Source organism: Phalaenopsis equestris, unplaced genomic scaffold (assembly GCF_001263595.1).
Source record: "Phalaenopsis equestris unplaced genomic scaffold, ASM126359v1 Scaffold000761, whole genome shotgun sequence".
Lineage (NCBI taxonomy): Eukaryota > Viridiplantae > Streptophyta > Magnoliopsida > Asparagales > Orchidaceae > Phalaenopsis > Phalaenopsis equestris.
The window spans coordinates 4,244,860-4,262,707 of NW_018165201.1; the positions used below are offsets into that span (position 1 = coordinate 4,244,860).

A 17,848-nucleotide genomic window follows, 5' to 3' on the forward strand; every position below is an offset into this window, starting at 1 on the left:
TCTCATATATATATATATATATAAGAGAATGATAGTTTGATTTTTTTCATCACCATTGCAAATTAAAATGAATCAATTGGCTCTATTAAATCATTTATAAAAAAACCAACAATTTTCTCTAGCTTTAAACAAATTCAATTGGATTTACGTTAGCTTGGTTTGTTGAGATTTTTTTAAGAAGATTGTTGAACCATAAACAAAATTCTTGTTCCCATGAGTTAGCAATGTATCACTAACAGCCTAGTTGAAAAAGGCTGAGCCGATCTTAAAGTACTAACAAAACAGGTGTCCCCTTTAAATAATAATTCGAGTTCAATTCATTCCCCTTGTTCAAATTTTGATGTTGTATCTAACGGAAATGACATAAATGGAGAAGTCCTCGATAAACAACAATGCCATCAATCGCTTTGAAAACCTCCATGATTTTGGTGGCTTCAATAGAACCTGGCTTGATGGTCATGGTCACAAGAGGTGTGAAATCACATGTAACAAAGATACCCAAGGAAAGATCTGTAAGAAAATGAAAGTGTAAAGGAATCAAGGTTATTACTAGTCACCCTAGTTTAAAGTATCTTAAAACACTACAATTGTCTAATCTTAATAGAAGAAGCTAAGTATTGATTTAAGGAAATTTTTCATTTTAAAATTTTGAAGTATCATTACTTTAATCACATCGCACTTCATGTTAGGAACCACACTACAGGCCCTCGAGACATATGCCAGGAAGAATCATGATGCTCTCCTGGGATATTTTCTATCAGACAGAGCCAATGCTCATAGAAATTTGTCTCAACTTGACACAAACTCAATCAGTTAACAACCCACTTTATCTATTCCCATAATACTTTAGTAAGGCTCATAATTTTTTATATCAAATTATTTTTTTACAAGAAATATTAAATATGGTCAACCACTTTTAAAACAAGAGGTTCTTTGATTTTTATCAAAATAAATATTATATATGCTTTTACATAAATATATTAACCATTATTAATATTTATTCCTAACGATAAACAAATTGATTCCTCAAGGAACTACTATCAACACCTAGATCACTTCTACAAGTTAGGGGATGGCTTAACCATCATTGAAATCTCTATTTGTCCTGATGTATCATACCTCATTACCCAACTCTTGTTGTCATTCAAGGTATTTGAAATGATTGCCAAGATTATTGCAACAATAAGGGCATTTCAATTCAAATGCTCGAGACTAGACATGATAAAGATTTGTCGTTGTCACTACCTGACCCGAGGCTTGAAATTAACCAAGGCGAGAATGAAAGGTTGGACCATCTGAATTAAATTTTCTACATTCCTCTACAATTTAACAGATGAAAGATCTATTACAAATTAAATTAAAGCGGCACAACTTAAAACTACCTCGTTACTGGTTGTTCCCATTAATATTTTCTCCTCTATCGCTAATCTTTTAATAATTTAATTAAATATGAAAAAATAAGTTAAAATAACTGTAAGCTAAACGAGCAGTGAATACTCATATTTCTAAACTACAACAATATAAAACAAAAAAAAGTAATACGCATGTCAGTTAAAATTCTTTATAAATCAATATAATTATTTGACATGTTATTTAAAAGGGTCCATATTATTATCATATCAATAACATTTCATATCTATACAACTGTCGTATGAGGCACCGTCTAAAATTTGTACAACTTAAAATAATTCAATATCAATAACTTTTTTAATTTACGTGCACGAATATATTAGTATTCCCTCACTAGTACCATCAAGGGGCACTCCATCATTGTCAGTCATTCATATACAAGCAGTCAACATAAACATATGTATTCATCGCATTCAATCATACTATATAAAACATACATTAAAATGTATAAGTAAATAGCTACAACATTCGTCATTCACTCTATCGAGAGTCTAAAAAGGTCTCTCTTCTAACTTTATCGACCATAACTTGACAAGTCATCATCATCTCGCATGAGAATGACATATCACCTCAAAAAGTCCTAAAATCTCCCTCAAGCTCAATAGCCCTCGCATTAGAGTTTGGAGCAAAAAAATGCTTTAATAACCCACGGGAGGGTCTCAAAGCCTCTCAAATCCCACTTGTCACATCTATTTATCCCCTCCATGAAAAACTTTAGGTTTTGAATCTTCTCAGTCTATAATGATGTCAACTCTGACATCTAGGGCATTGTCTTCAAAATTAAGGAGAGGCACCCATCAAATCCTCATACAGGGAAGATTGTATCTCATTAGGCACCACTGTAATGATCTCAATAGTTATAAATCAGATGCTTAGTGCTATGAGGAAGCAATTCTACTTGTTTCGAGAATAAGTCCACCTCTATTCTCATTTAACATTTACGTGAAGGTAACATAACCCTCCAACATTTCCTCTTCACATGTCCCTGCCATGAAAAATATGTCATAGGATTAAAATATTTAAAATAACAAGGGCAATAGTTTCCACCACAGTAGACTTTTCCATTACTCACATATTCATTGTGTCGCCAAGTAAAGTTTAACCACTCATCGCCCAATGGAAATTTTTGGGACCTTCTCAATAGTTTTCTTCTCCATGAAGTGCATGCTAGCGCCTCAATCTTCAACTTATTGAAGTTTCTTAAAATGGAGTGCGTCATGATGACGAGGGGAAAGACCATAGAACACGATGGCATTTGATGTCTATAGAAGGTTAATATTTCAATACCATATTCCATTTCCTGCTATAGACTTATGAAATAATTGTAAAAGTATAATCATCGATTTCAGTTCTACATGTGGTACAACGGTAAACATATAATCCTAAAATTAAAATTCTCCCAACTATCTTGGAAAAATTCTCGAAATTGTCCTTAGGAAGGTCCTTGGGAGCCTTTTTGAGACTATGTCCTTCGGAAGGTCATTGGGAGCAACCATGGATAAAATAACTAATTCTCTTTCATTACTTAATCGCCATGCTATTTTTCTAGAAAATGCTTAGAACTCAATCTCAGTCCCTATTGGTAGTAGGATGCTAGACATTTAATCCTAAAATTCATCTTCTCCAAACTAACTTGAAGAGTCCTTGAGAGTGTCCTTAAGAAGGTTCTCATGAGCATCCTTGGCTTAGATGACCCGTTCTCATCCTTGACTAAATCACCATGCCATTATTCGAGAAAAATGCCTCAAACCAACATATTAAATCAGTCCCATGCGTTCTAACAATCATTAAAGCTATATAGAAGATGCGGAATTGCATATGCGTGTTTTTGCATTCATTTGGCCAATATTATCTCATGTACTAATGTGTAGCCAATCAACCAAACAAAATTTGCAAAGCAGCCACCAACAGATTGTAAACATTGCAAGACCATTGTAATTACAAGAATTGTCCGAAATTGCCTCAAACTCCGAAAAAAACACCATAATTGGAGATAATGGCAAGATATGCAAACACTTAAAAATATCAACACATAAGAAAGGAGACACTTTTTGCCCCTTAAGACACAGGCATACTAAGGAAACAAGAGGAGATGGCTCAACCAGAAGTGCACCGATTATCAACAGCCAATCATCATTATTGTCCAAAGCCTTTAGTCCCACTCTCACTTCTATTTTGAGCATGTCTTTTTTATTTCAGAAGTACTCATTTGCAATATACTTATCCCAGATACAATTTCTCTTCGCTCTGTTTTCCTATCAGGATGAGTTTAATTTAGAAAAATTCTCTCTCTGGAATCCTAAAACATCCAATAAACTTCTTAGTAGGCCCCAAAGTGGAAGTAGGCTATACAAATGAATTACTCTAGCCTCCGCTTTCTTTATGTGACCTCTTTCTCTACATATTCATGAAGTAACCTCCAAAAATAGTGAGTGGTCTTCCAATCTTTTAAACTTTTATGAACATCTCACGTGCTGACTCTCTATCTTACCACCTTAAATAGACGAGATGATGTGATCCACATTGATGATCTCTTACAGGGTAAGATTGAAAGTGCAGAATTAGAAAAGTACGCAACATAGCTAAGATCAAATCAAAGTTCTCAAGCCAATGCCTAACATATATTATACTCTTTGCCCTACCTACTACCAAAACAATCAATAATAGAGCCATGAAATATTATCAGGTTTCTCCTTTTTGTTAAATAACTAGTGATAGATAGCTTCTTTTAGACATGCTCTAACTGCTTAGTTAAGCCCTACCTTTGTTCATTGAATCTTAACCATGCCTTACGTAAGCATTCTATTATTTTGGTTTAACATTTCAACCTTTCTCTAATGGGGTCTGTACCTCCAGCTGAAGTTAATCAATTCTTATCTCATTCTGTACACCTCTCGTTTAGGGTATTGACAGGCGTCACAAATAAGATTTGTAGTGTAATTAGATATAGGAACGATGAAGGGGAGAGAAATTGATAACTAGTGACAACCACCAAGTCACTCACACCGAATCTTGCAGAAGTTTCTCACGACCTATATTTTAGAAGCAAATTTATGATTCATTTCAGGTGTGACATTGCATGACAGATCAGCATGCTTAAAACACCACTGGAAATGAAACTTACCATGTAAACAGAACCAAATCCACCCTCTCCAAGTTTATTATCTTCAGAGAAATTATTTGTTGCATCAGCAACTGTTTCAAAATCAAACAAAGGAAGTTCCATGTCCGTATTAGTTGCAGTACTTTCCTTGGTCTCTTCTCCAGAGGAGTCCAAAGCTACATGGTATAATCACATTTACAAACAATTAGAGGTATGAACTGCAGAAAATAGATTTTCTTTAAAAAAGAAACGAAGAAAAACATTGATCAAGAATATATGATTGAAAGATGAAAATATGTGATCATACATCTTCTCTTTCTCCAGCAGCGTAATAGAAGACAACCAATTAGAAGCGCAGCAACGGAGAAACTGACCACGATGGGCACCATTATCGCTGCTGCTTTTTTAATGTGAGATTGGTTTGACACTGCTCCCATAAACAAACAAGAACGGAAAAAGAAACATGTTAAAAAGGGTTCAAACCGAATAACATTTTTTTTTCTGAAAAGCTTAGCATGGTTGAATTCTTTAGCCGTAACTTGATATAGCCTCTAATGCAAAATTTCTGCATGTTGACTGCTAGTATGGTCCAGCTAAGTGCTGCAGAATCTGGATAGCTGACTGAATCCTTTTAATTCATTGCTGACTGCTACTGTCTACAGTCCCAAATGGCCTCCTTTAATCGTAGCTGTACTCGAACGCTGCCTTTTTTACCTCTACAATTTTCACTTATGGATGAATTACGTGGAAATAGTGAAAGCACAGATGATTACTATCATTTGTGTGCTCGGAGGAGGCACTTGCAAACCTTTACAAGATCAAAGAGGATTCTGAAAAGTTTATTATTTTGGCTATCCTCAATTCTTATGTGATTTTGGTTGTTTATTTTTAGAGCACATTGTAGGCTTTGATGACTACTTCTGGGGAAAGTGTCTAAAAGGTAATGAATCTTTTATTTGGTGATTCTTAATACTTATTTTTCAATTAATTTTTTTTTATGATTGGTGTGTTTCATTCAAGTTTTGTCGAGTGTAAAACATTTCATATTCCATTTCACAGCACGAAACTTGATCATTATTGGGATTTCAAATTTGTTCACAATTTTTTCTTTTGAAGATTCAGATTTTAATTATTAAATTATTATTTGGAATGAAAAAATGTGTTTGCTATTTTATATTAAAGCTAACTAAAATTTTACTTTATTTTAGAAAAATATATGAATCATGCATTAGCCTAAGATTCCATAAACTTTTCCTCTTCTCCAATGACATTAAACTGTTTTAAGCCATTTGAAGGAGCTTTCCTCTTTAACTTGATGTCCGTAAAGATTGTTACTCCATAATAATGATCAAACAAATCATTCAAGGCAGTGATGCTTGATCCATAACTCTTGATCAAGTAGCATAGCTAATCAATGTGTTGTAAAAAAAAATATATTGAAATTGAATTGGGTGCATTTAACTATTCAAAAACTCACGTCATCAATATATTAATAGTGGTCATGTCACTGGAAAAAAAAAACATTCTTAGTGCTCTCTCTAAAGTACTTCGAACATTTCCTCCAAAGAGCTTCATAGATACCCAAGGGCATGGAGCGAAACTTGGCTTCGCACTGCTCCGGGCCACAACAGACTGTTTTTTGCTTTTTTGCATGACAAGATTTCCCCACACAAATGAGCAATATCCTGAGATTGATTGTCAATTATAGATGAACCAGTCCCAATCTGCATTCGTATAAACAACAATGGTAGAGGTGTGACGCAAAAAAAAAAACATAAGCTCACAACAATGGTAGAGGTGTGACGCCAAAAAAAAAAACATAAGCTCGGTTTTCTTTTTAGTAACGGAGGATCCTGTGGACAACTCTGAGATAGTGTTCATAGGGATCATGCATGAATTGACTTACAATACATATTGCATGGCAAATGTGAGGGTGAGTATGGGCAATGTAAATGAGTTTCCTCACAAGAAGTTGGTAGCAAGTCTTATTCACTGGAACCATATTTGGATCATCAACTAATTTCTCATTGGGATCCATTAGAGTTGTCACTAGTTTGCATAAGTGTAGGTTATTCTCTGTCAATTGATCAAACACATATTTACGTTGAGACAGACAAATGCTTTGAGATGACCGATAAATTTCCATGCTTAAGATGTACCAGAGCAATCGTTAGTCCTTTATTTCAAATGAAGTAACAATAGCATCTTTTAAAGACTCCAATGGTGGTAGATCATCACATGTGAGCACAATATTGTCGACATAGATGATAAGGATTGCAATTTTGCCAGTGAAGAAATGTCAAAAGAAGAGAGTATTGTCTGATTAAGCACCAGTAAAATGATGACCCATTATCACTTTTGTGAACTTGTCGAACCAGGCCCTTGGAGATTGCTTCAATCAGTAGAGAGACTGAAGTAGTCGGCACACTTGTCACCAGGAAATAGTAGAGTCAAAACCTGGAGGGAGACACATATACACCTCCTTTGTGAGATCCTCATTTAGAAAAATATTTTTGACATTCAGTTGGAGCATTGTCCAACCTCGCAGCAAGAAAAAGTAAGATTTGAATGGTGTTTAATTTAGCAACCAGAGCAAATTTCTCGTCATAATCAACTTCATGTGTTTGTGAGTGGCATTTGACAACTAATCGTACCTTGTTGCGTTCAAAGGATTCATCGGAGTTAAACTTGGTATTAAAAATTTAACGGTACCCTACTGTTTTCTTACCTGGAAGAAGATCCACAACATCTCATATATGATTCCATTGAAGGACATTCATTTCATCTATTACTGCAGCTTTCCAGGAATGGTCAATTAATCTTGCTTCGATAGCGGATGGGAGGTGATGATTCGTCTGAGCAAAGATATATTTTTTGTAGGTTGGCGACACACTTTGAAAAAAAAAATATTTTTTTCCATGGAATAAAAAGAGCTTGTCTGATTACATACCTCATTAGGAGAACTCACTTCCTCATTCGAAGTGTTGTCAATTATAGGTATGTCACTCAGAGTGGATTCCAGGTCCTATAAAAAGATAACGAGCTCTAGAGTGGAAACATGAGTGTGCTAAGTATAGACACGAAGAATAAGAGGAGGTTCTGGTTGTTTGGTAGGTGGCGGATCCAGAGGGACAGAGACCTCTTCGGATATAGTGATTGGAGACATATCCACAGGGGTTGAATACGAAATAGTGTACAATAAATCAAGCTCCCTCTGACTTGAGATAGTGACAGGGAAGTAGGGAACACTTTCAAAGAAAAAGACATCGGCACTTACATAAAATTTATCTGTGACAAGATTAAACATCAATAATTTGAGTGGCATAATATCAGAGGAAGAAACATTTTATAGAATTGGGATCAAGCTTACTTTGATTAGGGATAGTGCTCTGAACAAAGGTTGTGCATCCAAAAAACTTGGGTACAAGAGTTCGGGAAACATGACATCAAGATGGCTAATAAAGTTCTGAAGTTATGAATTTTTGTGGGAATTCGATTCATGAGATAGGTGACAGTAAACACGACATCATTACAAAACCTTTTTTAGACACTAGATTAAAGTATAATGGAGCAAGCCACTTCGAGAAGATGTCAAATTTTTCTCTCAACTACTCGATTTTGTTGAAGAGTGTCTGTACATGAGCTATGATAGAGGCCCTACTTACCAAGAACTCACTTAAAACAGAGTTAAAATACATGGTCATTGTTAGTTTGAAGGACTTGAATAGAAGTTTTGAATTGGGTTAAAATAAAGGAGTGAAAGTTTTTGAAAGTTACGGCAGCTTCAGATTTAGCTTTTAAGATATAGACTCGTGTCATTCGAGAGTGGTCATCAATTAAGATAAGAACGATCGTTTATTAATTTAGCTGGTAGTGTGATAGTCCTCACAAATCATTGTGAGTAAGAGAAAAGGGAACTAAATACGTGTAAGGAAGGGATGGATCAGGAACACGATGATATATAGTTAATTGACAAATCTCACATTTGAAATTAGCAAGTTTTTTATTAGTAAACATAGACAAATACAACCGTTTTATATATTGAAAACTGAGACGACACAAACGATAATGCAACAACATAATAGGACATGCAGTGGATTGAGAAAAACTACAACTGCTGAGAGAAGTGTCTTCCTTCTCCATTTCTTTCTCTTGAAAGAAGTAGAACCCAACTAATATTTTAGCTACTCCAATTATCCTGCCCGAACGACGATGTTAGAAAACACAAATATCATGAGAAAAATTAACAGCACAATCCATGTAATGTGTCAGTTTACTAACAGATAATAGAATACACTTCAGCAGAGGGACATGTAACACAGATTCCAAAGTTAGACCAATTGTTAACACAACCGGCAATTTACCAGCAATAGAGTTAAAAGAGTCATCAACTATTTTAATTGTATATTTCCCATAGCATGAATAATATGTCGAGAAAGTTTTAGAGCATCCAGCATGTGGTTTATGACACATGAGTCGATGATCCATGAACTAGAGAAAGAAGTGAGTGTCATAGGGATGATACCCTTGGCAGAGGAGGATTTGGTTGAAAATTAGTACGTCGGTTTCCCATGTTTCCAACACTTTTCTCTAGTATGGTTGGATTTGTGAGAGTAATCATAAGTGGACCCAGTAGCTCGAGGAGGGTTTGAGAGTGTTGAATACTATTAGTGGCCATGGCAGATAATTCGACTGAAGTAAAAGTGTCGAGCATAACAATTCTTCAGCTCTCTCCGTGTTGAATTTTTGTGAAAGCAGCACGAGCAAAATGAAGTGGATCCCGACCAAGTATACAACCTCGGAATTCATCAAGGTTATTGTTAAGACCTGCTATAAATTGGAACAAGTGGTATTTTTCTACAATTTTCTGAAGAGGAAAGATCTGTCTGAGATTCCCCCGTGTAATCATAGTAGAGATCGTGTTTCGTTCATAAGGATACCAAATCATTGTAGTACTAGGTCACAGTTATCGATCCTTGTTTTACCTCGCGGATCTTCTTTGACACCTCATAAAGTTGGTCGGAGTTTCCACCATCTAAATAGATATCCCGAGTTGCACTCCATATGGCACTGGCAGAAGGTAAAAACATATACAAGCATCCAATCACAGTCTCTATCGAATTGATTAGCCACTGCATGATCATGAAATTCTCCACTTCTCATGCTGCATATGTTGGGTCAATCTTCAGAGGTTCACGAATCATACCTGTAAGATAATTTAATTTCCTGTGTCTTTTGACGAACAATGAAACAGATCGGGACCCTTGGAGAAAGTTAGAGCCATTAAGTATATGGGGGGTGATTAAGAAGTTCACATGATTTTCCGGCCCTCCGATCTGTGGAGGGATTCAGATTGGTGTCAATCCTCCGATTGACTCAAGTACATCATCAGAAAGAGGCTCAGTGGTGGATTCCTCCATGATTCCTACTAAGTCAAAGGTAATGTTGGGTTGTTGAGACATAGGAGGGTTTTGGCTGTAGGAGGGAGATTGGACTGGCTATAAGCACCTACTAGAATGATCAGGCTGCAGTATGTTTGATCCTGGTTGGAGGAATCAGCGGCTGTTAAAACAACAGGCAAAGATGTCGGTTGGGAAGAACCGCGGGAAGAGCTACAGCGGGAACCTGGCTAGAAAAGCCGCAGAAAGAACAGCAAGAAACTGATCAGGCCAACTGAAAGGACATCCAGTGGGTTTGAGGGACATCCGGCGACTGGAAGACAGCTGGAAGGAGATCCGGCCGGCTGGAAAAAAAGTCCAACGGCTAATAATTATAATATTAATTATTATGAGAAATTTACTAATTATATTATGCCTAATTATTTTAATTAATAAAACTTGAATAGTCATGAAAAAAAATCCTAATTAATAGAAAAATGTACTAATTACATGGATCCATTATTATTTGATAAATTATCTCAATCTTAATTATCATTATAATTACAGTTGGATCGAAAAATTCCTCACGAGCATGATTTTCAACGTGAAGAGGAAACCTAAGATCATTTCAAAAAGATTAAATATAAACAACCTTTTTATGATAACTATTTTGGAGGATAAATAAGGTCAACAAAAATGTAAAATTTCTTCCGCAATGTTTTGCTCGTCAAGATAAAATTTCTTCACTGGTCAACTTGCTTAGTTGCCCTATGATGTCTCCGAAGATCTATAATTTTTGGTTCTGAGCCCACCTATTAATGACCTGCATTTTGTGAATTTCTTGGTCTTTTTGTGTTAGCTTTTATTGTTGGATGCTCATTTCACAATTGTAATTATGCTATGCTTCTGGTTGATTTTATCAACTTGTGCGTTTGATTGTCATTAATGAATATATCGGGCAATGCCTTCAATAACTCCTCCGCACCTCCTTCATCCCCCCCCAAAAAAAATCAACTTGTTTTTTTCCCACATGCATACAAGTGTCAGAAACTTAGGGTCTGTTTGGGGTGGTGTGTTTCACACGGCACGGTAGGCTGCTGCACATTTTTGTCGTTTGGGGCGGAGTTCGGATCGCAGTGGTTGCACCATTTAACAAAAAGCGGGTCACGGGGTTGACCCTGCGGCTCGCGTTTCTTCTTGTATTTTTTACCCTCTTGCCCCTCGTTTCGACAGCGCATTCGTATTTTTCACATTCATTTCCCGTGGAGTTTCAGCTTCCTCTGCCCTAACCCGTCGTGTCGGACACCATCTTCTTTCGGTATCCCCTCTCCCTATGTATTTTTGAGACATTTTCATTTCTCGTGGATTTGCGTCATATGGATTTGGCTGTATTTTTCTGGTTTGGAGCTTCTATCTGGTGATGGTGCTCTAGTTTGATATGGTAGATTTGTCTGTGATTTTCTTCTTTCGTGTTCCTATTTTGCAAAACTTATGCTTAGAAAATCATATTTTTCAATCACACACAATCTATGAAGTGGGGCAGTGAAATAGATAGCCCCAGACAATTATTGTGAAAGCATATCATGCATAGTTATTGATACCCTATGGGTCACATAATGGAAAATTATTGTGAAAAATGGCAACAAATCATCCTTGCCATCATTTTTATGTTCACTGCTAGGAAATATATGTAGAGTTTCATGCTTTGTTATTGAAATTTGGTAGTAATATGAGTTAAAGCATTCTTCTAACAAGAAAAACATATTTTTCAATCACATACACACTTTGAAGTGAGGAGGGAAAATATATAGCAATATGACTGTAAAAGCATCATGCATGACTACTGATATCTCTTAGGGTATATAATGAGAAAATGTTGGCAGAAAGAGTAATATATCATATTTGTCATCATGTTTATGCTTACTGATAGGAAACAAATGTAAAATTTCATGTTTTGTTACTGAAATTCAGGACTAATACCACTTGGGGCACTCTCAGGACAAGAAAATAATATTTTTCAATCACACACACGCTCTGAAGTGAGACAGAGAAATAAATAGCCTCAGACAATTACTGTGAAAGCATATCATACATAACTACTGATACCCCTTGGGCATATAATGAGAAATTATTGTGAGGAAGAGCAACAAATCATCTTTGTCATCATTTTCATGTTCACTGTTAGAAAATATATGTAGAATTTTATGTTTTGTTACTAAAATTCAGTAGTAATACCACTTAGAGCATTCTTGTGAGAAGAAAAACATATTTTTCAATCACACACATTCTGAAGTGAGATAGAGAAATAGATAGCCTCAAAATATGACTATGAAAGCATATCATGCATAGTTACAGATACCTCTTAGAGCATATAATGAGAAAATATTGGAAGAAATGGCAACATATCATCTTTGTCGTCATTTTATGCTCACTGCTATGAAACATACGTAAATTTCATACATTGTTACTGAAATTCAGGACTAATACCACTTGGGGCACCCTTAGGACAAGAAAAACATATTTTTCAATCACACACACAATCTATGAAGTGAGACAACAAAATAGATAGCCTCAGACAAATACTGTGAAAGCATATCATATATAGCTATTGATATCCCTTGGGGCATATAATGAGAAATTATTAGGAGAAAATATCAACATATCATCTTTATCATCAATTTTATGCTCACTGTTAGGAAACATATGTAGAATTTCTTGTTTTGTTACTGAAATTCAATATTAATATCACTTGAAACATTCTTATGACAAGAAAAACATATTTTTCAATCACACGACTCTAAAGTGAGGCAGAAAAATAGGTAGCCTCAAACAATTAATATGAAAACATATCATGCATAGCAACTGATACTCCTTGGGCATATAATGCAAAATTATTGTGAGAAAGAGCAACATATCATATTTGTCATCATTCTTATGCCAACTGCTAGAAAACATATGAAGCTGTGGTCTGTTGACCATGCTCATCCAAACCTATTTTTCAAAATTTATTATTAGAAAATCATATTTCTCAATCACACACACACTCCGTAGTAAGACAATGAAATAGATAGCTTTAGAAAATTACTGTGAAAGCATAATATGCATAACTCCTGATACTTTTTGAGACATATAATGAGAAAATATTGTGACTAAGGGAAACATAGCTTCTTTTTTTATGAGAAGAAAAATATTTTTCAATCACACACACACTCTGAATTAAGGCAGTCAAATAGATAGCCTCAGAAAGCTACAGTGACATGATATTGTGCATAGCTATTGATATCCCTTGGGGCATATATATTGTCAGAAAGTACAACAGAACATCACACATAGCCTCTATTTTATAAGAAAAATATATTTCAATCACACACTCTGCATTGAGGCGGTGAAATAGATAGCCTCAGAAAGCTAAAGTGACATGATATTGTGCATGACTATTGACACCCCTTGGGGCATATATATTGTCAGAAAGGACAAAAAAATATCATTGTCATCATTTTATTATTCAACGCTAGAAAACATATATAGAATATCATGCATTATTATTGAAATTCATCATTAAAATCCCTTGGGCCATTATATGAATTAATATTATAAGAAGGGGCAACAAATCATCTTTGTCAGCATCTCTGTACTCACAACTTCTGTTTTTTCTATCATAGTTATAAAATGGCTAAAATCAAGGAGATTGGTTTGCCCGCATTGTGGGACAGAAACCAAAACAATCTTTTGTGACCTTTGCCTCATCGAAATTGATCTAGGCAATAGACTCACTACATATTTCAACAAGGAATAATAGCAGAATATTATAAAAAAAATTCAATAAGAGCACAGGCAAAGGTCACACGATGCACGTTACATACTATTCTTTAAGGCAACATTTCTAATTCATTGCAGTAAGCTTTAAATATACAATTCGTACATGAAAAACTCATTCTAATTTGAGTAGCATTGCATTAAAGCAATAAATGAAACTCACGTTGATGCACGGGTTTTAAATAATGAGAAGATTACATTCATCGGCCGTTATGTGGCCCCTATGCAGAATATCATGGTTATTTGTGACTTCAAAATGTGTTTTACTTTCATCATGCCCGGTTGAGAGGGTAGTGCGCAAGACAGTAGAATTTTCAAGACTGCAACGCGAAATACCCACTAAAACTTCCCACATCCTCTTCAAGGCATGCTCTAGCCCCAAATATTTTGGTGATTCACTTTAACCTTCATACTAATTATGCAATACATTATAGACAAATATTATTTGGTGAATGTTGGATATTCGTTGCGATGAGGGTATGTCAAACTCTTTTTTGATACAAGATATCACATATCTGATTGAACGAGCTAGCAATATTACACATGGCAGAAAGAAGTTGTTTAATAAAAAATATTCTTCCCTACGCGGTGTCATCGAGAGAACGATTGGCGTTTGGAATAAGAAATGGGTTATACACCGTGGTATGTCATCTTACCTGTTTCTCAAACAGGTATAGATTGTGATTGTTAGATTGTGATTGTCACGATGACTCTGCACAATTATATTAGACGACATCCTTCCCGCAATGACATTAACTTTCGTAGGACCAATGACGATCAGAAGCATGTACCTCTGGAAGCCTTTGAGTACCACATCGGGCACTCTCAGTCACGAGTTAAGAATGATCATTCCATTATCTGGTACTAGAGAGGGGGAGGGTGCAAGCGACATGGCGGAACTAAAGGAAAAAATTATTGATGTGTTAGTAGAAGGCTGATTGGATTATTTGTAATTTATTCATTATCATGTGTAATTCATTTCATTTGTTAAAACATTTTTAACATTCATATTGGATAGTGAGCTTTCAATGTTATATTTCTTTTATTCAAAGACATGTATACTTCACATTTATATTGCTTGTTTGAAATTTTTACGCAATTTGTAAGTGTAAATTTTTAATTACTTATTTTAGCAAATTCAATTTTTGTCTTCATTAATGCATTGTCTTTTGCAGCGACGGGGAAGATGAGCTCAAGAACTTCAGGGACATCTCGACGATTGCTCTGCAACTGTGGACTAAATACTTCCCTATTGACGTCACGTCAGACCCATAACTACGGGAGACAATGCAGAGCAGTATGACTTCTTCCGGTAGGCAAACAGTCCAGCGAATTCTACGGTCGATGGTGATCGGGAATGGATACCATCACTGGTGAACAGTGAAGCACAGAACATACACCGTCTGCATGTTAGTGTCTACAGATGTTTTTGAAGTATCGGGTATATGGTTATGATAATTTTTGTATGAACAACATTACTAAAGAGAGGCAGAATTATTATTTGTCGAAAAATAACTGAAACAAACAGTCAGTCAGCTTCCTAGCAACCGCTTCTTGGGGGCAATTAAGCTGCAGTTGATAAACTGTTAAACTGCAACTGCCCCAAATAGACCCTTACTTTCCACATATCGTTGTTGATTGATTGATACTTTTGTGCAGTGTGAGATTGTTGTTATAGGCGGGCACCAATAGCCAAGACCAATGCAATCAGGCATGAGTAATGAGTCATTCCAGTGGGAACAGTATAAGCAATTATTTGTTTTCACTAAAAGCCCTACATACTTACCTAGATCTGCCACAGCCAACCGTAGATAGATAACATGCGGATTGTTGGAGTAGACTCGCAAGTCGTTAAGCTGTCCCATCCACATAATGCATCCACTCCCGGCGCCTGTGAAATTCGCCGACGAATAAGCCGTGCAGGAGCAATTCATCAAACACCTTTCTCTGCACGCATCCAACTCCAACCACCTGTCCTCTACCGCCACCGAAGTATCCGGTAGCTTCACAGCGCTTACCGGCACAAACCCATCTGTAGAGCTTCTTGTCCCGTTTCGGTCGCAATCTAATTCCGTCTTCCTAACGCATCCACCCGACCAATCCATCATCACCCAGTTCGCCGGATATATCGGCTGAAATCCATGCAAGCAATTACACATAGGTAAATTGCTCGCATTGCATATCCCGAAAGCCCCGCAATAGCCGTAATGGTCGCAATGATCGTCTGGTTCTTGCCAGAAGAGGCTCCATTGACCCGGCGGATCAAGCCACAGCAAGCGCTCCCCGTTGCCGTCGGGCGTTAAGATGAGCCTCGTTATTTGGTTTCCGATCGGCTTGTAGAAGTACACGACCTCGTCGGCGTTGGAGACGAAAGTGATGGTGAAGAAAGCGAATGTTCGTGTCTCCGGGCTGCCGGAAAATCCGGCGCCGATCCACGGACCGCCGCGCCAGAACCAGGTGGAACCCTCGGTGGTAACAAGCTGTGGAACGCCGGAGAGGTGAAGGTTTGCGGTGTAAGGCCCCGGCGATGGATCGGAAAGGCTCGCCCAAGAGGTGATGTTGCGGATGAGACCGGATCGCAGATCATACCCTAACTTCATCCCGGCGAGGAATGTGTCCGTTGGGTGGTCGAAGCTCTGCCATATATACTCTGAATTATCAGAGTTGATGGCGGTTAGGAAGATCAATACTGCAAAAAAAAATTTCTTACCTAAAAACTAAATTTAATTTCCCATACCATTATTAACTCCTCTGACGACTAGGTTGCCTGTGTCAAGAAGTTGAGCTATCGGGTTGACGATGGAGGTCTTCGTTTCATTAATGGCAGGGGAGGTGAAAGACGACCAATAAACGGTGGAGTTACCGTCGATAACAACCAGCTTGCCGTCGGAAGAGAGGGTGAGGGCCGCCGTAGACTCGGTGATCGGACTGTTCCGATTGGCGACCCAAACGATATCGTGAGTAGGGATCTTATTATACCAGATAGCGACGTAGCGTCTGGTGGAGGAGTTGGTAGGGCTGAAGAAGCCGAGGGCGAAGACGCCGGAGAAGGATACGAGCGTGTCGCCGTCGTAGAGAATTGTCGAAGAGTTAAGTGTATCGCCGCCGCCGCTGGTTAGGGTGGTAAAGAGGGCAATGGGAGCGAAGAAGAGGATGAGTTGTTGAGTTTGTATACTTTTCATAATGCTTTTGATGAATGAAAGTGTTTGTGTTCCCTTGATTTTATTTGCACTTAGAAGTCTATGTGTTTGATATAATATTTATACTATATTGACTGGAGTTCATGACTAGACTCTTGAAGGTAAGAAAAGTTAGGGGGTTGAACTTGCGTGTAGATTTTTAACACCTAGCAAGTTTTTTTTTATTATTATATTTTTTTATTTTTTTGTGTGTAAAAATTGTCAAAATTTGATTAGACATGCCCGGCTCGAACTTTACTTTGAAAAATTCAATATTTTTCAAGTCGTGTTTTGGTCAGATAATTCGACATGTTTATTATTCGGGTCGGATTCAAGTTAAATCCGAAAATCCAGACATTGCCCGAATAAGCACAAAATTTCGGGTATGTTTGAGTTAGTGGGTCCATCTCGGGTTCAGGTTTTTGTTTTCGACACGTTTTTCATTTAAGTTGGATTGGGGTGAACCCTATTTGGGTCAGGTCATTTTCGGGTCAAACTTGAACTCAACCTGAATTGACACCCTTGGCTTTTTGAGCCTCCAGGAAGATTGTTAAATAGGTACATCAAAATATGTCACAATCTGGACGACTCGGTGTCTGGACGACCAGCAGCATGAATAACTTGTAATTTGGATGACTAGCAGTCTGAACGAACTGCGGTATGAACGACCAGCAACTTGGGTGATCTACAATCTAGGGTTGTAAATGAACCAATGCACTCCATAAACAACTTGAACTTAACTCGCTTAAGGCTCGATCATATTTGTGCAAATTACTAAACAAAAAAACTTAAAAAACAATTTTAAAAAGCTTGAAGTTTAAATGAAGTGAACATTAATATAGTTGAATTTATTCATTTATGTTCACGAACAACTCCTTTGTCATTCAGCAAGTAATTTATTAAATATTCGATATCAAGCTGGATCAAAATTTGCATTATATATATATATATATATATATATA

General features: G+C 36.7%; 1 protein-coding gene across 2 annotated transcripts in view; it reads right to left on the reverse strand.

Moving 5' to 3' along the window:
* Positions 1-16,925, reverse strand: part of LOC110030782 (G-type lectin S-receptor-like serine/threonine-protein kinase At4g27290) — a 33,015-nt gene extending 16,090 nt beyond the window's left edge. For both annotated transcript variants that reach the window (XM_020733695.1, XM_020733694.1), the window contains exons 1-4: positions 16,445-16,925; positions 15,494-16,357; positions 4,821-4,940; positions 4,535-4,689 (exon numbers count right to left, since the gene is read on the reverse strand). In XM_020733695.1, coding sequence (XP_020589354.1) covers positions 4,535-4,689; positions 4,821-4,940; positions 15,494-16,357; positions 16,445-16,889 — 1,584 coding nt within the window. In that variant the 5' untranslated portion in view covers positions 16,890-16,925. The remainder of the gene's footprint in view (positions 1-4,534; positions 4,690-4,820; positions 4,941-15,493; positions 16,358-16,444) is intronic.
* Positions 16,926-17,848: the final 923 nt, after the last annotated feature.